A 23,060-nucleotide genomic window follows, 5' to 3' on the forward strand; every position below is an offset into this window, starting at 1 on the left:
ACATTAAGAAATGCAGCTTTAAGTACCCTACTTACCCCCCAAAAAAGTGCTCAGAATTCAGATCTACAAACTGACTATAATGAAATGAGAATGAACGATAATCAACACACCATTAATATTTAATCCTTTGTGGTAATCACAAATTTAGTAAAGATCTGAATTAAATTTAATTCTAAGTAGAAATCTTAATCATTCATTTTAGCTATGATAACCTAGGCACTGTCAACAAAATTCAAACAAATCTTAAAAAGAATAAAAAACATAAAAAAACCCTGCAGCATAAAAAAAAAAAGCAAAAAATTTAAATATGCATATTTGATTCAGACTTACTCGATAATTATGATATGGTTCAGTTTCTGTGTATTGCACTCTGAAGTTCTCATATTGTCCACCACGCCAAAATCGTTCTATTTCATAATCATAATAAGGATCTGAATATGGTTCAAGTCTGAAGAAAGAAAAAAAAAGATTGAAAGTAAATTTTATTTGGAGAATGGATAAAAAAAAGTATGCATACATTATGAATTAACAAGGATTCAGAACTTACATCCTAATTGTGCTTTATACTAGAGGAGACCCAAATCAAATTATGAATTCTAATCACAAGATGCCCACATCTAACTGGAGAGAAAAACAACATACATATAAAGTAATCAGATGATAAGAAAGTCTATAATATATTGCTCAGTATATAGCATGGACGATAAACATCAGAGCTAGAAAATGGAATCAACAGGATTTGGAGTAATCAAGGAAGGCTTCCACAAATGGAATCTGAGATGACATAAATTGAGCAGAACTTTCTTAGTAGAATATTTTATTTATTTATTTATTTGGTTTTTTAAAAACTTCCAATTCCAAATTTTCTCCCTTCCTCCAAGCCCTCACCCACCCTTTGAGAAGTCAAGAAAAATAGCCATTATACACATGAAGGCATACAAAACTTTCTACTTAATTTTTAACTTTTTTTTTCTTTTTAAATTTTAGTCAATTGATTAGAATTTGAGGAAGGGAGATGGGAAGAAGGAAGAGAAGAATCCATTTCCAATTGTCCCTTAGTATTTTTATTTGTGGCTTCAATGATTTCATTTTAGATGACTCAAAAATCTATATTCTACTCTGACATCCTTCCAGAACTCTAGTTCTTTATATCACACACTATAGCATCTTTATTGACTTAGTCCTGAACACTTAAAAACAAAACAAAACAAAAAAAAAAACCTTTTGACTCTTCCCTTCTTCCTCATCTTTCTCCTAACACTGCCATCTAATTCACTTCTGTCAATACTGCTAATTTTACCTCTTCTATATCTTCCAAATTAATCCTCTTCTTTCTCCTTCCAAAGCAATCACTGTAATACAAGATCTTATCCAAGAATATAATAGTCTCCTAACTGGATCTTTGGCATCAAGCATTTTTACTTCTCTACTTTGCCCTTTAATCCTCCTAATACTCAGACCATAGGCTTTTATTATATCACTCATCTGCTAAAAACAACCACAATCACTAAACTTTAGTGGTTTTCCATTTGTGTATAGAATAACCCTTTTCTAACATTTCAAGATCTGGTAAAAGCTAATGCCAACCTAATTTTTCAGAACTCTTTCATTCTATTTCAGCACCCACTGGTAATAAGTCTATGGGAAGGGGATAAAAGTTTCTCCCTTTTTCAAGACCCAATTAAGGAGTCCTTTTGTGACAGCTTCCCTAGTCTATACTTAGCTGCAAGAAATATCTCCCTCAAGTTTTTCCACAGCACAAAATGTCAGGTCCATCTTCTGATCACATTCTGTCTCCCATTAGTTATTTGTATCTTCTGATAGATCGTCAATTCTTTTAAAAGCAAGAATAATTTTAGATACTTTATCTGAGAAGCAAACAGTACACCACCCAGAATACACCTATTACTCAAATATTTGATGAAAAGAATCAAGAATCAATACTGGTGATGAAGCTCAAAGATCTAAGAGAAACGAAGGGAAAAGATATCAAAGTTTTTCTAAACAAGTAATGCTTGAGTCACTTATGCCCTCAAGCACTAATAAGCAAGAACAGAGGAAATATGACAAGAAGAGATGTAAGAAAAAAGAACAAGTATGGTTTTACAACTACCCAAATGATTCATTCCCTGGCAATAACCTGCTACCTGCTTAAGACCTAGAAAAACCCAATTAAGTATCGGGAAATTCTGGCAATTTCTACTACCCATACAAGCAAATGGAAATGACATCAGGTACCCAATTTAGATCTGAACTCTTGAACTGAAACCTCAGGGCTTCTAGATGTTTGTTTACAAATTGGAAACGAATTTAAAACTCCCAGATGGTGTAATTCCTTATAATTTTTTCTCATTTATTTCTCCATAGTAGCAATAGGCAAAGTTAGCAACTAGAAAATAGTCACCCTGCTTAAGTTGAGTAGAACCATAATATATCAGCTAGTAAAATTTTTCTATAAATTATAAGCTAAAAATTTCTTAGGTAGACATAATCTACTTAGTCATCTTTGATTAATTTTTTGAAGCTTCCCTCACCAAGTTATCTAAAAGATAAAAAGTCTTCTAAATTTGCATAGGAAGTTTTGCTTCCATCTTCAGGTCCTATTTAAAACAACAATTATCCCTTCCCCCTAAAATCTGATCAATTTTCACCCACTCCAGCAAATATGCCTTTTATTTATTTGTAACAATTTTGTTTGTCTTCTTGCTTTGATGCCTCTACCAATTTTTTCTACATGGTTTTATTTGTGTCAATGGTGCCCTGTTTTTAAATGTTATATAGCTACTGTGCTATTTCTAATTTGTTTCAAAAATCACCCCCTACTATACTTACAGAGAGATCTTTATTTAAGACAGGGCTAAGTATATATATTAAGTTTCTCACTTTAGGATAAAGTTAAACTAAACTTCATTGTGATCAATACAAGTACTATAGCTATATGTTAGGACTGTAATCTTATAGAAAAGAAATTCCTTTTCCTAAAATAATTCTCATAGGACTAAATTGTGTTTAATTTCTGTAAAAATTTAATGAAAGAAGAAATCACTTTCCTTTGACAAAGTTGTCTTAGGATGTTATTTTCCATGTAGTTCTGAAACAGGCAGTGCCCAAAATGACTGCATTCTCACTCATCACCTTGATTATTGGAATACATTCCTAACAGAACTTCCTGTTCTACTCTTTTTTCATTCCAATCCATCTTTCATAACACTAGCTACAATCAACTTTCTAAGATCAGATCTGGTCAGGTCACTACTTGGCTAATATTTTCAGTTGCTCCTGATAGCCTCTAATCAGATAAAATTACAACTAGCACCTCACTCTGGCATTCAAGGCAACTTTTCTTCCTGTCTCATCTATTACTACTCTCCATATACTTTTCTCTTGCCAAAATGAAACAACTTCTGCCCTGCCAAACAAGCCCTAAGTTGCATGCCTTTGCTCATGCAATGCTTAAAATATTCTACTACTTACTGATTCATTTTTTAAAAAACCCAAGTAAAATTCCAACTCCTCTATGGAATTGTTCCAGAACATATTCTAATCCAATAGAAACCCAACAATTTCCTTTTTAGAACTCACTTACCACTTCACTTTGAACCTCTCATTTTTCATCTAACAGTTTTATTAAATTTTATCTATAATTTTGCCTTATATTGCATAGATTGCAATCTACACAAAGGCAGGTTATATACCTTTACTTAAAGGTATAGCCTACAAAAGGTTAAGTGCTTAATTCAATTAAAAACCATTTATTAGCATCTACTATGCAGAAGATACTATGCCAGGGATAAAACACAAAGGGGAAGTTTCTACCTTCAGAGAGCTTATCTTCTAGTGGGGGAAGTAACAGGAAACACACATTTACTCAAATAAATTTAATCATATGAACAGGGAAAGAACACTAATAAGTAGAAAATCATTAAAGAGGAGGTAGGACTTAAATTGAACCTTGATGAAGTTAGAGATTTTAAGATGTGGAGAAAGTTTATTCCAGGCATATGGGGATAGCCTGTAAAAAACATGGAGGAAGAAAATGATGAAATGCCAAGTTCAAAGAAGAGCATATATGCCTGTTTGATTGGAAAAGTATGTGTGAAGGGAAATAATATGAAATAAATCCAGAAAGGGAGGCTGGATCTGGACCTATGAAAGGCTTTCAATGTTTCAATATGAGAGAATGAAAGGATAAGAAGGCCTCTAGGAGGTGTGAACTAGGCTGATTGGGATGATGGTGTACTTGAGAAATTAGCAAAGTTTGGATGAGGGGTATATTTATAATAATATTAATAATGGATATTTATATGGTATTTTAATGTTTACAAAGCACCTTACAGAAACTAACTGATTTAAACCACAAGATTCTGAGATTAATATTACATAAAACATCATCACCCTTTTTACTAAAGAAACTAAGAGTCATGGAGCTTAAGTTACTTGCCCAAGATCACAAACCTAGTATTTAAACCAAGAAATCTTTTCTAGAACCAGGAGTTTGAAGTGCTGATGGAAGTGGGAAGATTCTCAAATGAAAATGTCCAGCAAATAATGAGTAATGTGAGAGTGAATTTCAGGTAAGAGATTCAAACCAAATATATTTGTTAGCACAGAGATGATAATGAACACATTGGAAGCTTATTAAACGAGATCTTAAACTTAAAAATGAGCAGGATATCAACATGAATACTTAAGACTATAGCATTTGGGGATTATAGTGTTTTATATCAGAACATTGATGCTAATGATACCTTCAATCTGACATTCAAGAATCAAGGCATTTGTTATATGGAAGACATAAAGTTATGATATTACTTTCCAATATTAACTAACTGTCCTTTTCAGATGGGTTGAAAACTCAAATGAAGAGTATTCTCTCCACTTTCCAAAGTGATTTTTTAAATCTTAAATTATTTAAAACACCACCACCACCACCACAGCACATGGCCTGAATTTATTATTTGTACTCTAATATGCTGTGCCAAATATGCTCCTTTTCCTGTTAGGAGAATACATAAGCATACATACATACACTCCCACACACAATTTCATAATATTTCCAAAGTACTGTATAGTCACTGGACACAATATGGTACAGAGCTCTTGGCTTGAAGTCATAGAATCAGGGAATTATGGCTCTGACACTGTAGTTTTGGATAAAATGCTTATCTTCCGAATCTCAGTATCTTCAAGCCTAAAACAGGTAATTATGTCAGTACTGATTGATATATCTATACAGGGTTGTGGTGGGGAAAGCGGTTTTGTAACCCTTAACATACTACATAAATATAAATCATATCTATTATCATGAGCAGTTATGGCAGATTTTTAATTAGAAGAGATTTTAGTGTGCTCCACCAGGAGTGAAGAGCTGATATATCTTTAATAACAGAAAAGACAAAAGGTGAAGGGGCTTTAAATTAATGGCTGTCCCTTCATATATCCACTATATTTTTTGTTCTATTAAATTCCTATCCTTCCATCTCTTGTCCAATTTCTTTTATAAAACATGTCCAGACTTGTGAACCACTCTGGATATTTACTTCATGGGAAATAATCCAAATAATCCATTCACAATTATCATTTGAATCTTTCCCCATATTATGCAATAAAACAAGAACAATCTATAGCATATATTTTCTTTGTAGAAGAGACAAGATATGATCCAGAAAAATTCCAAATACTAATTCACTGGGTCCAAATGTCTTTTCATTAGCAAAATGCTTCATCCACATAGGTCTTTAAATCCCTGACACTTTGACTTAGGGTTTATTCCTTTCTAGCAGTTCTGATTATACTTATTTGGTGAAACTAACAGATTATCACTCTTCTGAGAGCAAAAAAAAGACCTAGTCAACATTTTCTTTTATTCATTCCACAAAGAGTACCTAAGAACCTACTATTTACTAGGCATAAATAAAAGTTTCATTTACATCTTTATCTCAGTCATTAAAAGGACAAAGTTGGGGGCAGCTAGTGGTATTGTGGATAGAGCACCAGCCCTGAAGTCGGGAGGACCTGAGTTCAAATTTGGCCTCAGACACTTAACACTTCCTAGTTGTGTGACCCTGGGCAAGTCATTTAACCCCAATTGCCTCAGCCAAAAAAAAAAAAAAAAAAAAAAAAAAAAAAAAAAAAAAAAAGCTAGAATTGGGTTTTCTTTGAATATAGACTATAAGGGATATTCTGAGGTTATGTTTGCATATATGTTCATTTCAAAATATACTTAAGAAATCAAGGGTCAGTTAAAGTTATATGACTGAATTCTAGACAAAAGTCCCATTCATCACTAAATTTTTATTTTTTTAATTTAAATTCATTAATGCAATTCATGTTGATATATGATGAATTTTTCCATGACCAAAGGTAAAAAAATGACTAACTATAACTGTAAAATATTGATAAATCAATCTGAATTGTTAAAAGCATTTTTAGTTTATGCCAAGTAACTAGAATGAACCAAAATGCTTCTCTTTGATAGAAACTGGGCTTTAAGGTATTTTTATGCCTGAAAGGTGATATAAATAATAAACTTACAGAGAAAAGCTGTGATCCCACTAAACTACAAAAACAGCTCTCTGCTGCCAAAAGCAGCTCCCATAGTCAAAATTTCCAGCAACATGGTGAAGAGAAACAAAGGCAGCAGTGTTGGTTGGCAGAGGGATCAGTAACCCAACCCCCAAGTCAAGGCTTGAAGTATGCCTTCTGTGTTTTTGTGTCGAACGCTACAGATTTCCTGTTTCCTGATGAGAACATGAAGGGCTGAGGGAAGCAGAAAGGAGAACAAGGCTCCTAAAACTACAACATATGCTCCTAAACTCAATGGGAACAGCAGATAGCTTGGTACTAAATACAATCTGAATAAAAGAAGAGTCAATTACTAATATATAGTCAATTTGTTTCAGAGATGACAAATATATTACACTATAACAAGTTAATACACTCTTGACAATCACAACTTATTACCTACTGCACTGATGTTTTTCATTTTTTCAACTAAGTAGACAGCTTAAAAAAGAAGGGAAGCAATTCCTCATCTAAATAACTACCAAAGAGTTCGGAGATTAACAGAAAGATATATTGGCATTTCCCTCCCACAAATCATTAAAGAAAAATGGTTTCATTTCTTACGCTGTATCTCTGACATCTCTAGTAATCCGATAATTCCATTCTCTGAAAAATTCATTTTCTTTGTCAAATTCTCGCTCATCTTCTCCAATGGTCACTGTAAACCTTTTTTCTTCAAAATCAGGTTCCTGTTCTTTTCGAATGGTTGCCTTTTTTAAAACCTATCATTACAAGAATAAAATGATATATAAATCATTTAAAAAGGAAATATTATCACAATAACTGAGGATGGGAAGGGGTAGGGAAAGGGAAGGGGAAAAATTAGCAGTCACCTGTATTCTGGTTTGGCATCTAGCACTCCCAGAGACCCTGAGTGGAAAGGATGCTAAAAATTAACACAGAAGTCAGGCAGAAGCTGCATAATGGTGGAGATACTATATGATGCCTATAGCTTTGTAAAACAGTCAAAGCACAGAAAAGTTATCAACAAAGTGAAAATTCTTTGGGACTCAGCTTCTTCATTTGTAAAATGAGGCCTTTATGTTAGATCTTTAAAGGCCTTTCCAGATCCCATGATCCTAAAGGCCATTGGTTTTTTTGAGGAAAGAAGTAAATCAAGGTCTTCATTAAACCATCAGAGTTGCATCTAGCATTTAAGCTAGGCCCACCAAACATAGCCATGGATTTTACTTATATTCCAAGAGGCAATGATCCTATCATTATCTACAAATACTTTTGGAGTTGAGCCAAGACTGCAAATAGTAGAATAGTAGACAAAAACCTAATTACAACAGGGCTAAGACTTTAAAAAAAAAAAAAAAAAAAAAAAAAAGCTAAGTGTTAACATAGCTGTTAAGGTCAACTCAAGTTTAAAAAAAAAAGTGATGAAAGAAGAAAGAGAGTGTGGTAAGATAAGAGAAAAAAAAAAATATCTATAGAAGACAGAAAAATGAAGTAACTAATTTGCTTATCATTAAGAATTTTTCCAGAAATGAAGTTACATCCAAGACAGGGGGCAACACTTTATCTATACAAAGATTTTTGTGAAGAATTTTATGGAAGTTAAGGAAGGGGATGATTCCTTAGTGTTGAAGTTAAATTAAGCAAGGCTGTAAGCCACAGACCTTTAGGTCAATTATATTTTGTGAAATTTGCTCTAGTAAGAAATTTTATTTAAGAGCAAGTTAAATATATTTTTACCATGTTTAATATATATTGGATTATTTACATAAAGGAGTGGGAGTGGGAAGAAAGGAGGGGGGAAAATTGGAAAAAGAGGTTTTTCAAGGGTCAATGTTGAAAAATTATCCTTGCATGTTTTGAAAATAAAAAATTTAAATTAAAAAAAAAAAAAGAAAAAAGAATAAGAGCAAATTAAACTTTCTAGAAGAGCATACTTGCACAATGTACCTGACAAATTACTAAATTTGGTTTCATTTCAATCAAATATAAAACTAGTAATAACTCATCTATATCTCATATATTTGTATATTACAAAGTTCAAATATTTTTCTCTTATGAGATGTTCTATCACGATTTCCAGACAGATGAAGTGACTTCTTTATGGTCAGTCACAGCTAATTTTAAAGCTAGGACTCAGACCTTTTGATTTCAAAACCTTTGCTTTTGCTACTACACTATGTTGCTTTTAAAAATATTAAATAAATCTAATCTCTTTTTCCATATAGGCAGTCTTGTGCCTTTTCCAGGGAATGAGACCATATAATCTAAGGAAATCTTTAAAATTTAGGAATATATTATTTATCTATGTTTCTTCTTAAAAAAAAAAAAAAAAAAAAAAAAAACTAAAACTAAAACAAAACAAACAAAAACCAACAGCAAAATAAAATGAAAGATATAATTAGGACTATAGTATTTAAACTGGAAGAAAATTCAAGATCATCTATTCCAACCCTATATTTTACAGATGGGTAAACTGAGGCCTAAAGGGGGAGGGAAGTGACAAACAGGTAGTAAGCAGCAGAAGCAGGATTCGAACCCAGGTCCTCTGACTCCAAATTCGGATAGCATGAGTCCACAGAAGTGTGAAAATAATTTCCAGTGGCTTTACTGTGTTTCATTTCATTCTCTCTGGATCAGATAAATGCTAATAATGAATTTTAGGCAATGAAGAAGACTGTATTTTTCTTTTCAGGTTTTCTGCAGTCCTTTTACCTCCTTTGCATGCCGGAGTCCTCTCTCCCAGGCACTCTCTGTTGGGGGTTCTGGAGGTGGTGGAGGCAGAATTTCATCAACAACTGGTCCACCCTAGTAAAAGAATGACCAAAAATAAACAAATAAATAAACTTTTACTGGATTCCAGAAAGTAGAAATGACAAATATAATCATAAGCTATCCAAACTGTGTTACAGCCACCTTGATAAATGAAATGTCTAGAACCATTAACACAGAGAAAACATGCATTTGAAAACATATTACCTAAAACTGCAAAAATGCCTTCTTACGACTAGAGAAGTCATCAGATTTAAGTTTCAGAACACTAACAAATCTCAGAATTTCTTATTCAGTTGGTATCAAAACAATATTTTAGGGCTGAAATTTATCCCCACCCTATACTCAAATTTATCCCCACCCTACACTCCACAAGGCTTTAATGAAAAGAGAAGTTCATACCCAAGGATTGGCTGGCATCAATGGATGAGGTCCAACAGGTGGTGCACCATTGGGTGGAAAAGGGTCTGGTTTTGTGATCAAAGAATAATTTCCTTTGTCATTCACTCCAGGATGGATAAACCTACAATTCATCCCCCATGTACAATGACCTATTAAAACATAAAATCAGGTAAGAATTTGTCCACATCTATTTTTTTTTTAAAACTCTATTAATTAAAAAAACTCTATTAATAGTTTTGTATAGGATAAAGAAATTCAAGATACTATATAATATTTCATAAATTCCAAAGACACAGACAATAAGTATTCTTTCCTTTTTAGTTAAAGCAAATCAGTTGAAGCTTTAACTGATTTTCTTGCATGAAATTAGATATTAATATGAATCTTCAACTGAAAAACAATATAATTAACTCAGATGTGTCTTTCTTAAAAAATAATTTGTTCTTACAAATTAGCTCTTAATCATATATTCAGTTTGAAGGATAAAAATATTCATCAAATAGATGGTTAAAATCACCAGGAATGAATTACATGTATAAGAAATTGAGTATTTGAATAATATTCTAGAAGTTATACCTTCAATATGGACAATAAAGTCAACAAATATTTATTAAGAATTAGGCACTGTGTTAAGCTGCTTAGGGCAATGGGGAAAAAACCCTCAAACTACACATGCCTTTACCAATGGGAAACTTAATAGACAAGGTATGATGATCCACCTATATGTAAAAAATCTGGAAGAAACGTACCCCATTTCTCCTACTTCAGCACAGTGTTATACATCTCTGACCTATGACCATCAGCTTAAGCAAGCTGTAAGATGGCCCTAAAGCAGGGAGCAAAATGATTTTCTTACAATATCAGAAATCGGCTCAGGAGTATTTAGAGGGAAAAAAAAAAAAAAAAAAAAGATACTACTTTATCAGTGAATCAGGAAAAAAAAAAAAAAAAAAAAAAAAAAAAATCAATGCCTTCATTCTGGTCAAATAGAGCCAAACTCTAAAAACAGAGACTACAGTGAAAAAGTGGCTAGACTTGGCCTTAACTTATTCACATTTTAGAGTTCTTAAATAAAAAGAAATCCTACCTAAGAAATTAGTTGCAAGTAATATTTAAAAAAAAAAAATTACTCAAACTACCAGTATTTTAATCAGCTACAGCAGCTTGTTATGAAATACTTCCACTGCAATACTTTCTATGATAGAATAATTCTTTACCAAACTGCCATTTTCAAAGTGAATACTGTTTAAAGATATAATCTTTAACTAGTTTTTCTTCAATTCTTTGGTGCAACTGCAACTCATTAGGTTAACTCTTGTCCCCATTTCCCACTTTTCCTCCATTAAGCCTGAATGAGAAAGAGTTGATTTTTTTTTTAATAAAACATTAATAGAGACTAAAAAAGTTGCAGAAGCTGCTAAAATAAAGCCATACATTTTCATATATATTGTTGTTCAGCTTTATTTGATAGTAAGCCAGGGAAAATGATAAAAAATTAAATAACTAAATAATTCAAAGCTTTCAACAACCATTTTCTATCCTGTTTCCAATATCTCCATCAATAGGAACTTCTTAATATTCAAAGATTCTGATATCTTCAGGAATGCATACAATGAAGCTAAAGAAAGAAATCAATCCCATGGCTACACTTTTATACAATGTGTATACAATACAAAAGGAAGAAAAACTAAGCCAGCAGTGGCAAAAATATAGGAAAGAACCAATAAGGTGAATGGAATTGGTCCACATTCTACAAGAAGCATAAATAAAAGGCTACAATATGACAATGGGAATTTTTAAAAATTCCAATTCACTAATGTCTTAAATTCAAAGAAAACTATATATGTGAAGTGAAGGTGTTTAAATATGAAGCATTTTGTAAATATTTACGAATCATGGCAATTTTTGTTTAACTTTCACTTAGGATGGTCACCTAAACTAAATAACTATTTCACAGAACTATATAATTTAGTGTGACTACAAATTGTAGAATTTTGTTGAGTAATTGGGCAAATGAAATAAGGCAATGAGACTTGAATATCTTTGAAGTTCCTCTGTGCTCTTCATGTTATGATCCCATATGATTCTTGAGAATGCCTAGGTAATTTATATCTGAATATACAGTGATACCTCACATGCATTTTTAAGGAATGAAGTTTTCCAGATGACTAAATCTTATCCTTTAAAAAAAAAAAAATCAATTTATTTCAGTAACTTTTGTTTTCAAAACACATTACATTTCCCAGCTTACTTAAACAGAATATGCTGAATATAACAAACTTTTTTCAATAACTCAGGCCATCATTATGAACATGAATTACTGTTCTGTGCTGTAATACTTTTAGAATTTACTGATCTGTATAGGAATATTTTGTGTCTCTACACCAGTGGTCCTCAAACTTTTTAAATAGGGGGCCAGTTCACTGTCCCTCAGACTGTTGGAGGGCCAGACTATAGTAAAAACAAAAACTCATACTCTGTCTCCGCCCCTCAGTCCATTTGCCAAAACCTGGCAGGCCAAATAAACGTCCTCAGCAGGCTGCATCTGGCCCGTGGGCCGTAGTTTGAGAACCCCTGCTCTACACTAAGTAATTCTAGGCTTCTCTATGCTTTTATGTGGGGAATTTTTTGGTCTCCTAAAGCTGATATAGGGACTACACTTCTTCTTAAGTTACTACTTATTTATTATCTTATTTTATACACAATTTTCTTGCATGAAACATAAGGATTTCTCAATAATTATTACCTCCCCATTCAAAGTCAAAAATTTCCCTTATTTATTTGTATTATAGATGGTCGCTCCTTCCAGAAGTTAAGACTTCCATAAAAGCCAGAGGACTAGTAGTACTAGACCAAATATGAACAGATTATAGCACTAATTTTAACTAGTTAGCTGCTAACTAGTTAAACTGAATTAGATATTGAATTAACAGAAGATATATCTTATGGATTAATGTTTTGCGTTAAGTTATTTTTAACTTAAAGTTATATAAGCCATTTCAGAAAAAGGAGCAGAGAATCAAAATTTTAGAACTGGAAAGGAATTTAGATGTTTTTTTTAATTCTACCTTTCATGATTCCAAAATTTTCTTTTAACCAATTTTCTTATATAAAATTCTTAAGCTATAAAGCTATTATTATTACAATCTACTTTAAATTCTCCCACATGCAAAAGAAATTAATCAAGTTTAAATCATGATATGACATTTTGATTTGGGAATAGCAATTAGATAAAGATCAAATCACTATTTGCATTAGGTAAATCTTAAATTTTGATCTTAAAAACAGAGGATGGAGAAAAGAGTTAATTTGGCATTAACAAATGTCAAAAAAGGGAGCAAGAAAGTAGGTTGAAATGAGAAGAAAAAAACATTTTACAACCTTGCTAGGGAAGAATAAGTAAGATCACAGCAAATAAAATGGTCAAAAGAACATGATATAGCATGCAGCCTGCTAAATAAATTAATTTCAAATTCATAATTCACAACGGAGTTTCTGAAATCACAAATGAAAGCCTTTCCATAAGAAAAACAAAAAGAAAAAAACAAAAACAAAAAAATTATACAAATAAACCCAAAATTAAAGTCTCTTCCCATAGTATCTTAAAGCAAGTTTCAAAGTAAAAACAGAGGATAAAAGTGAAGAAAACAGGTGTTAGTCCAGATTTTTAAGATAAAAATCTTGTCAAACTTCCACCTGATGTTCCACCTAGAGTCATACTGTTCATTTCATAGAGAAGAAAGATCACCGTTTCTTTCTGAAGGCTGCTCCGCTTTGAAATCCATGCCGAGAATGTTTCTGTTGCATCCTGTTGAAAGGGGGAACCCACCTTATAGAGGTGGGACATGATCAAAGATAATACCTTCAAAATTTGGCCTTGTAAAAAGGGCCTTTCCTTATGAGAAGCAATTTTTTTAAACAAAAAATTTTAAAATAAGGTCCTGGCATTATAATCATTTCTATATTGCCAACTGTATGGTGGTTATTATTAATCAATTATTTTATTAATGATCAGATGAGTACAGTGGGGTGTGGTATCAAGACACACAAGATTGTAAATAATGTCACAGCATGGAACCCAAAGAATATCAGATTCCAGTGTACTGAACACTGTTCTGTTCTCAATAAGAAGTCACTCTCAATTTTGGGGGGTGTAACAGGCTTTACAAATGATGGTCTCAAGCCACCTGACTACATATACAATTACCTTTCATAAAGAATCGGCAGGTGGGACGAGGCCTCACCTTCCTATCACTAGGATCCTTTACTTCTCCTTCTTCCAGATCATCATCCTGAAACAGAGAATAAGATGAAGTAATAGGAATTCCAATGATAAAAGTTCCTTTCACAACAAGCAGGAGGAGAGAGAAATCTGGACAAGGTGCTATTGTCATGAAGCTTATATATGGAAAAGCCAGAGGGAGTAAACTGTGGCTATTTTCTTTTCAGTGCCCATGGATAAGATGCAGACTGGCCAGGAGTAAGGAAGACCTGTTTCTGACACATACTAGCTGGGTGACTGTGAGCAAATCATTTAATTTTTCAGTGGTTGAAGCTACTCTCTCAAGACAAAGGTGGGGAGCTTTTTTCCGGCGAGGTCCTTTTAGATATTTATAACATCATTTGAGGGTCATAGAAAATTATCAACTTAAAGAAATCAAGCAACAAGAGGTTGTGGTATCAAGCAATCAGATGATTTCAGAGTCAGCCATTCCCCACCCCTGCTCAAAGCCTACTTAAGTTACAGACAAGCTGTTGATCTATATTGGCAGGTGAGTTCCTGATATTAACCAGAGAAATCTCAGGTTGAGTTTAAAAAACAAACCAATCCCAACCTTCTCCCCATGGGTAACTTAAATTTATAAGGGATGAGAAAATTTGGCTAGTTAGGCAAATGACTAAAGAGTTTTTTGTACTTCACAATTTAATCCATTTAAAGTCTGCACTATATGTTCCTCACAACCCTGAAGTAGACAGTAGAAATATCATTATTATCATGAGTTTAATTGGTAATGGGACAAATTTTAAAAGCATAAATATTTGCATGATTTGATTCTTAGGAGTAGGCATTACTAGGCTGTAACAAATTACCATCAAGGACTTGTATATGACAAGTAGAGTAAAAATCATTATTTATGCTATGCTTCATGAAAAAAAGGAAGTTGGTTCATTATATAGAGAATGAAAGTTAAATAGATAGGCATAAAACATCCAGAGAAAAGCCTTTTACATGCTGATAGCATGAGATAATATTTGCAAGCACTTAATGCAGTGTCTGGCACACAGAAGATGCTTAGTAAATGCTTGTTCCCTTCCCCCTTGCCCACATAGAGAAGGTCTTCTTTGGAGGATTTATGAAAAGATTGAAGGAGATAGAAGAATCATACAGGATGAGAGAATGTGGATAAGCAGTGGAAGTATCTACACTGATGAAAAAACATTTGTCAAAGTACTGAAATAGTAATATCTATATTTCATCTACTCTGAAAATAAGATATTCCCTGAGCCCATTAAGTGAAGAACTCATATCACATCATGTATTATCATGTAAATAATACAAAATTATTCTATTATCATTGTCGTACAGAATATTTTTCTACTTGGTAAGATGTTGTGGGCTTGTTAATGTTTTATATTTTCTGAAAGTAAAATTTAAGTACAAATCAGTTTTGAAATTATGAAAACCTTATTTAAACAATTAAAAGGAAAGATTTCTAAAGCTAATCTTTCCCAAGGAAGTTAGTAAATGTCTTTTATTTTTTTTAACTTTTTTTCCTCTGAGGCTGTGGTTAAGTGACTTGCCCAGGGTCACACAGCTAGGAGGTATTAAGTGTCTGAGACCACATTTGAACTCGGGTCCTCCTGCTGCTCTATCCACTGTGCCACCTAGCTGCCCCAATGTCTTTTATTTTTATGAAAGCATCAAATTCATACTGTTTATGGTAATTTAAGTCTATTCTTTTCCCATTTTCCATTTAGCTCTTTTTGAAAAAGATTCCCTCATAAAATTATGTGATCATTACCTGATATTACATCTAATATTAAAGTCAATTTAACTGAAAATGGCTAGGCAGCAAGGATAAATGATATGCTGAAAAATTCTCAATGAATTTCATCAAGAAACTGTTAACAGTCAATTCAGTAAAATTATAAAAAAAGTAACCTCAAAAGATGATTTCTTTTTTCCTTTTTTCACAGTAGAAAAACTTTTTTTTTTTTGAAAGGTTCATAGACACTTAACTCTTCCTGTTAATCCTAAAAGGTCAAGCATAGATAATAAAATTATAGATATCTAGGTGACTTAATAGACAGAGGACCAGGCTCGAGTCAAGAAGATCTGAGTTCAAATGTGGCTTCAGATTCTACTAAGTGTTTGCCATACATAGGGCAAGTCATTCTGTTTCCTCAACTGTAAAATGGGAGTCACAGTAATACCTACCTCATAGGGCTGTTGTAAATATCAGACGAAATAGTATCTGTAGAAACACTTAGCACAGTGCCTGGCACATGGCAAGCCCATGTGTGCTATCGCATGCTTTCTCTCTCTCCCACATACATTTATACATGTATATGTAAATATAAATTATTAGACATCATAATTATCATCATCATATTATTATATTGGACAATAATTTCCAAAAATGAGTACATGACAAATATTGTTAAGACCATTAAGAAGTGAACTAAAAATTCTAATTCTAAATTCTAATTATAAAATTTTAAAATACAATATAACTAGTTGAATTTTCAAAAAAATAATTAGTTCAGAATTCTAAATTGTAGATGATTAAAGCATACTGTCATTTCCTACCAATATAAATCTTGCAATATGCATAAAGCACTAGGAAAAGGGACACCCTAAATAAAAATAAATAAAAACAAGCAATTTTAAAATTATTTAAAGAATAATTTAAGCTACAATTAGTTTGTTGATTATTCAAGTTAAGTCTTTCAAACAGATGCTTGCTTCTCATAATCTGGTAATTATCTATCAGGCATCAGAACCATACAATATGACCAAAATAACCAAAAGGCAGAGAAAAGACAACAGATTCAAACTTATCTAATGAGGGCAGAATTTATAATAAAGTGTAATACTAATGATCACCTCAGCAAATAAAACCACATGCAATTTTTCTTTGAATTTGAGATTGATACAAAACATTATCTTAAGACAATGGTTCAATAGGTGTCCAAAAGAATAGCAAAATGCTGGCATCATCAAGAATAACAGAAACCTGACATATTCTCTTGTTTGTATATAAAATCATAATAGATTCCACTCAGATAAAACTGATAACAAAGATGCCAAAACCTTCAGAAGATCTTAAGAAAGATAATATGAACAGAAAAATGTTTTAACAGGTATGTAAGGATTAAAAAAAAAAAGACTTCAATTTGGAAAAGCAAAAAACTGAAAAAGAATATAATTGAAGGATACAAAATCACAAATAAAATAGTGAAGGTAAAAATGGGCTTATTCATTAAATTCTGAAATATTAAAATGAAAAGATGCCCCATAGAAACATTTCACATCTGCTCTCACTCACAAGTAGGAAAAATCCTCACTGTACAATTTTTCTCTACCTCAGTTTCCCACAAAACAGGGATAAATAATAGCAGCTACCTCACCTCATAGGGTTGTTTTGAGGATCAAATGAGACAATATGTGCAAAGTATTTGCAAATGTTAAAGTGCTACATAAATGTTAGCTATTATTAAATGGCAAGCTTAGCACAAAAAGTTCTAATTCACAATGCAGACTACACATTTATGAAACTTTACCTGACTTGAAAATATGAAATATATTTTAAAAGGTTTAATAAATTCATGGATAATTCACATATAAAGATGATATGAGCCAGTGGAAATCTAAGACAATCCTAAAAGAGCTGATGCCAAAGAATTTGACCATATCATGCCACACTATGCCCTGTAGAATCCCCATCAAAAAAGAAGGCTGGCCTGGTTGGACCGGGCCTCAAATTCTTCATTAAAATCAGTCTCATTCATGGATTAGTTGTCAATGATTTCTTTATTCCTTTACCTTGCAATCAAAATAATTCAAAAGTTTGGCATAAATAGAAAATTTTATCAGTGATACAAAGCATTAGTAAAAAATGTTGGTTCAAGTAAAACATGTTCAAAAAGATTAATGTATACCTTGGTGCCATAATTAATTAAAGTAAAGACTACAAAAATGATGGGAGAGACAAAGGAAGGGAGCAGTTTACCTGCAACAATAACCTATAATTTAAAAGGACAAATAGCTGTGTGTGTGTGTGTGTGTGTGTGTGTGTGTGTGTGTGTGTGTGTGTGTGTGTGTTATCCTAACAGAGAAGTACTGGTAAATTAGGGAGAAAAAGTCACTTTCTAGAATTAACACAATTAATAAATACTTGTAGTTCTTGTGGATGCTGAGATAAAGACACAATGAAATAACAAGACAAGATCTTCTTTGGTAATGAAATCTCTATGCTATTCTTAAAAAGGTTTAAATGAGATGATTGTTAATCAAATCAATCAAAACCTTCCTGGATGCTATGAATATGCTCTATAATTTTCTTTATTAAAAACAAAAAAAAAAAAAAAAAAAAAGAATCCAAGTATCAGATTTTTTTTCTTAATTTGGGAAATTTTAGACAACCAACATATCACAGCATGAAAATATTCTTTGCTTCATGTAATAAATATGTAAAAAGTCATTATGCCACTCAAAGCCAAAAGTATTTTCCAGTTTTTAAATATCAGATCCTGTACCAAACAACTAAGATTTTGTACTGATTTCCCACTTATTCCCAACCACTAAAGCAGTAGGCAAAATTAAAGAGGAATGAAAACTCAATACTGGTGTGTTTGATAAAGAAAATATACAAATAAATATCAATGAAAACTGACCTAAAAGGACCAATACCCTAGCAGGTTAAATTTATTATGGGACATAAGATTTGAAGGAGCAAAGAAAAATTTTAAAATTGGTCATTCATACAGTACTATCCCAGGATAAGATTTATTTTTTTATTATGGTAAAAATTCATACTAGACTATCCACACTATCCCATATGTTTATCTTTGAATACATTGTGAATTGACTAAGACTTAAGAGTTATGGCATGTGCTTGTGGAAGATTTTGCTCTCTAAAGAAAACTAGTCCTAAATGAGAGTGAAAGGAAAAATACACTGTAATTAGTACTTTGTCTTAACTAATTAAATGGTCAAATAGCAACAAAATGCCACTCAGAAAAATAAATAAGTAAATAATTCGGATTAAATCCTAGTCTTATAAAAGTCCCCATTCATTTCCTACTACAACAGGAAAGAAGACTATTACATTTTAGGAAGATTTTCAATATGAGTAACAATACAAAGGTTTTGTGGTTAACCAAAGGTTAGTGCACAAGAACATCCCATTTTTGTGACATTATTTTTACTTGAGGTTTTACGATATTTAGAATTCATTCAGTAGGGATCACAAAATTAGAGATTTAGAGTGGGAACAGACCTCAGAAGTCACCTATATCAACCTTCTTTTACAGATGAGAATATCTAAGGAGCAAGGGAATTGAGTAACCAAAGTCACATGGGCAGTGTCTCTGTGGAAGAAATTCGAATCAACCAACAAATATGAAGGATCTACTCTATACCAGGTATTGGGAGATATCAAGTAACAATAAAACAGTTTCTTAATGAAGGATGTTTACATTCTATTGGAAAATGGAACAAGATCACAGATTTTCATGCTTAATAAATGTATATTAATCAATGCAAATATCTGCATGGGAGCTAAAAACAAAAGTGGTATTACTTAATGAGGGGAGGCCTTAGCAGTCAGCAGCAGATCAGGAAAAGATCCAGTGTAGAAGGCACTAAAGCTAAATCTTCAAAACAGCTAGAGTTTCTAAGAGGTAAAGGTAACAAATTTGTGACATGAGAGATAGGGTTAAGGTGTGGAGATGGACAATGGAATGTCACATATGATCAACAATAACACCACCAGTTGGTTGGGCCTAACATATAAGAGGGAATGACAGGTAATAAGGGTTTGAAAGGAAAGTTGGACCAATGCAGTTGACCCCAGATGTAATAAGGAGCCGTATAGGGGGACAAACATTTTAGGAAAAACATTTTGGCAGCCATATGGAAGAAGAGAGACATGTGCCAGGGTGAGGCTTTACAATTAGGCCACTGTGATGGTCCAGGTGAGAAGTGATAAGTGCCAGAGCTACTGTGGCAGGTATTAAGTAGAGAAAAGGAGATAAATACAAGAGATATTGTAAAGATACAAATGGCAAGATTTGACAAATAACTGGTATGTAAGATGAATAAATTGAGAACATCACCAAGGTGAGAGACTTGGGTAATTGGAGGCACAATGGTATTATATAGAGACAAGCATTTATAAGCCTCTTATTATATGCCAGGCCTATGTGCTAAGTACTTTATAGATACTGTTTCATCTTATCCTCATTAACAACTCTGGGAGTTTGGTACTATTATGATCTCCTTAGAGGTAAGGAAACTGAAGCAGATAGTGGTTAAGTGACTTGACCAGAGTCACACATCTATGGAGTATCTGAGGCCAGATCTGACTTCATGTCTTCCTGACTCCAAGATCCTCTCACCACTTCTAGCTGTCTCTACTATGAATAGAAATAGGGAAATCAGAAGAGAAGAGGGTAAAGGTTGACATCATTATGTTGGGGCTAATGTACAGTATGTTCGACTGTGGCTTTTCAGTTTAATATGAGCATGGAAGGCTCTAGCATAAGGGTGGATATAGATTATCTGTTTGAATATTTGGAATAGAGATGTCTCTAGATTTGCCCTTCTCCCATTTCCTTTGTGCTACTTAAGTATAGCACCTTCTTTGAGGTAGGCATGCCATGCTGGGGAGTTGTGTGCCAGCATCTCCCATGTCTCACAATTGATATCAAGTTCTTCAGAGAGACCTCGAGAATGTTCTTATAGCTTTTTTGATCTCTAAGCATTGGGTTAGGGCAAGGAAAAAATAATGAATTATGTTGGACTTGTTGAGATTTTTATAGAATATTCACTTTGAAATGTAGGACTGAGAGAGATTAGAGAGAGAGAGAGAGAGAACTTGGGAGTCACCTGCATAGAAATAATAATTATAAATAAGGAAGCTGATAAGGTCACTAAGGAAGAAGAGAAGAGCACCAAGGACAGAGGCATGATAAGGACAGTAATCTAGCAAGAGTCTAATTAATTAAGAGAGATAGAAGAACTATGAAAACCTAGACAGCAGAGTGTCTAGGAGACTCTATTTCTAGAGAGACTATCTATCTAGAAGAGTAGGTTAATAGTGTAAAATGCTATGGAGAGATCAAAAAGGAAAAAAACTAAGAAAAGACAATTAAAAATTAAAAAACAAAACAAAAAGATTAGATAATTATTGATAAATGTGAAAGTGATCAACGTCAATCCAACAGAGGCAAATGAAAACTGGCTAGAGATAGAGAAAAATGGAAATTAAACCAACTGTAATAACTTTTTCTAGAGTTTAGCTGCAAAAAGGAAAGGAAACTATGACAAGAATGATAGGGTCTAATGATGCTGGGGTGGTTTTTGATTTATTTATTTTAAGAATATGTGATTTATAGGTAGCAGTAAAGAAAACAAAGGGACAAACTGGCAATTAGAAAAAGGGAATGAAAGATTATGGAGACAACCTTTGGGGACCACAGGAGGGAATGGAGAGCAAAGAATTGGCTTTGGTGACTCAAGGGGACCACATTTCATAAGCGACTAGAATAAATGAGAAAAAATGGGCATTAATGATGTTAGGAATATGAGAAAGAGAAGAAAAGGAGCTCTAATGACCTCCATTTTTGAATTTCAACTGTAAGCATTAGGAGACAGAGTAGTAGTTAAAGTTTGAAAGAAGAGAGGTTTTGGTACAGATGCTACAAGTGACATAAATTCAATTAAAGAGAAGTAAAATGAGACCCCAGTTAAGATTAATTAACAAATTTGTAGCAGACCCAGTGAGCATGATTGAGTGACTTCTTTTAGTTACATTCAGTGCCTGGTGAATAGGAACAAAGATGGTACATAGTGGGAGTAATCCAGGATTAATATGTGGGAAGGCATGATCAGTGTAAGACAAGGGAACGTGGTATTTGAGAGTAAAAGATCAAATAGAATACTATTGGTTAAGTAAAAGGTTAAGAATGGGAAGGGAGGAAAAGTGTAGCAAATACAAGGGTCATGGTTTAGGAAAGAACAAACTAGGAGTAAAGCAAAAAGAGACATGGAATGATAGGAATTGTAGAGTTTTTGTCTGACTTTGAGAGCAAGAGTGTGCTCCTCTCTTTGTGTGGCTGAGGTGGAATGATGGCTAGATTTGAGGAACTTGAGGTCTGAGAGGTTAGAGTACTTGAAAGAATTTCAATATGTACTTCTAAAATCCTTTAGTAAAAGAACAGTAATTTGCAGTTGAGAAAAAGTCTGAGACAGGTATGGAGTTTTATGAGAAAAAAGAGATTATGCCCTGTGATATAATTGCCACTAGGCTCCACATTGAGTGACATAGTTGGATAGAGTGGACTTAAAAGGAGGAGAATGTGCTGAGTAGAAATGGAAGAGAGAGAATCTGAAAATGGGGAACAAGGAGCATTCTGATCATCCCTGCAGGACCAGCATGTGGTAGGATCTTAAAGAAGATAATGGCCCCGGAAAAGAAGGCTGGATCCTCTGCCTCTAGATCCAGTGCTTTCCTAATGCACCATGCTGCTTCCAGGTTTCCAAAAAACCTCTCTCCCCTAAAACATAGCAGCCTTCTGCTCTTTGGAAAGTATAATCCATTGCTAGAGGCTTGTGAGACATGAATATAATGTTAGGACAATTTACTTTCCTTATCCAGATTAAGGTTAATTTACTCTCTGTAATTCAAACAAGCAGGAATAATCAAAATTACTAGATCTTCATTAAAAAACAAAAAAAAAAAAAAAATCTGATAATCCAAAACTGACACTTGAAATAATTAACTTTACTCTTTTTTGCTGACTAGTTTTTAGTCAAATCCAGCAGATAGTAAATTAGCTAAATTTGAATTTCAAGGCATTTTCTTTCCCATTTTTACTGTATATGGCACAAGCAGCAATGATCAGTGAAGTTTACTAAGCAAAGCACTATGAACAAAACTGACCCATGGTCATTTATTTTTCAATTAAATTATACAATCTGACAAGCAGTACGTCATGCTTATTATAATTAGCCAAGTGACTAGCCCAGGAACATCTTTTATAACATTTCCTGGACCAATATTATTTTGCAATAGCATCTTCAATACACTACAATTATGGCATATTAAACCAAGTCCTATGAAATGATGAAACCC

The 23,060-nt window shown here is 33.0% G+C and overlaps 1 protein-coding gene across 11 annotated transcripts in view; it reads right to left on the reverse strand.

Moving 5' to 3' along the window:
• ZC3H18 (zinc finger CCCH-type containing 18) overlaps window positions 1–23,060 on the reverse strand; it is an 83,115-nt gene that overhangs the window by 50,932 nt on the left and 9,123 nt on the right. For 6 of the 11 annotated variants that reach the window (XR_012485859.1, XM_074286222.1, XM_074286216.1 and 3 more), the window contains exons 3-8: window positions 13,907–13,991; window positions 13,448–13,528; window positions 9,700–9,848; window positions 9,241–9,333; window positions 7,129–7,286; window positions 331–448 (exon numbers count right to left, since the gene is read on the reverse strand). Coding sequence is in view for 10 of the 11 variants with exons in the window: in XM_074286222.1 (XP_074142323.1) it covers window positions 331–448; window positions 7,129–7,286; window positions 9,241–9,333; window positions 9,700–9,848; window positions 13,448–13,528; window positions 13,907–13,991 (684 nt within the window). In the remaining variant the exon portion in view is untranslated. The remainder of the gene's footprint in view (window positions 1–330; window positions 449–7,128; window positions 7,287–9,240; window positions 9,334–9,699; window positions 9,849–13,447; window positions 13,529–13,906; window positions 13,992–23,060) is intronic. The other 5 variants (XM_074286223.1, XM_074286220.1, XM_074286224.1 and 2 more) reach the window with 1 other exon arrangement.

This window comes from Sminthopsis crassicaudata, chromosome 2 (genome assembly GCF_048593235.1).
Source record: "Sminthopsis crassicaudata isolate SCR6 chromosome 2, ASM4859323v1, whole genome shotgun sequence".
Classification (NCBI taxonomy): Eukaryota; Metazoa; Chordata; class Mammalia; order Dasyuromorphia; family Dasyuridae; genus Sminthopsis; species Sminthopsis crassicaudata.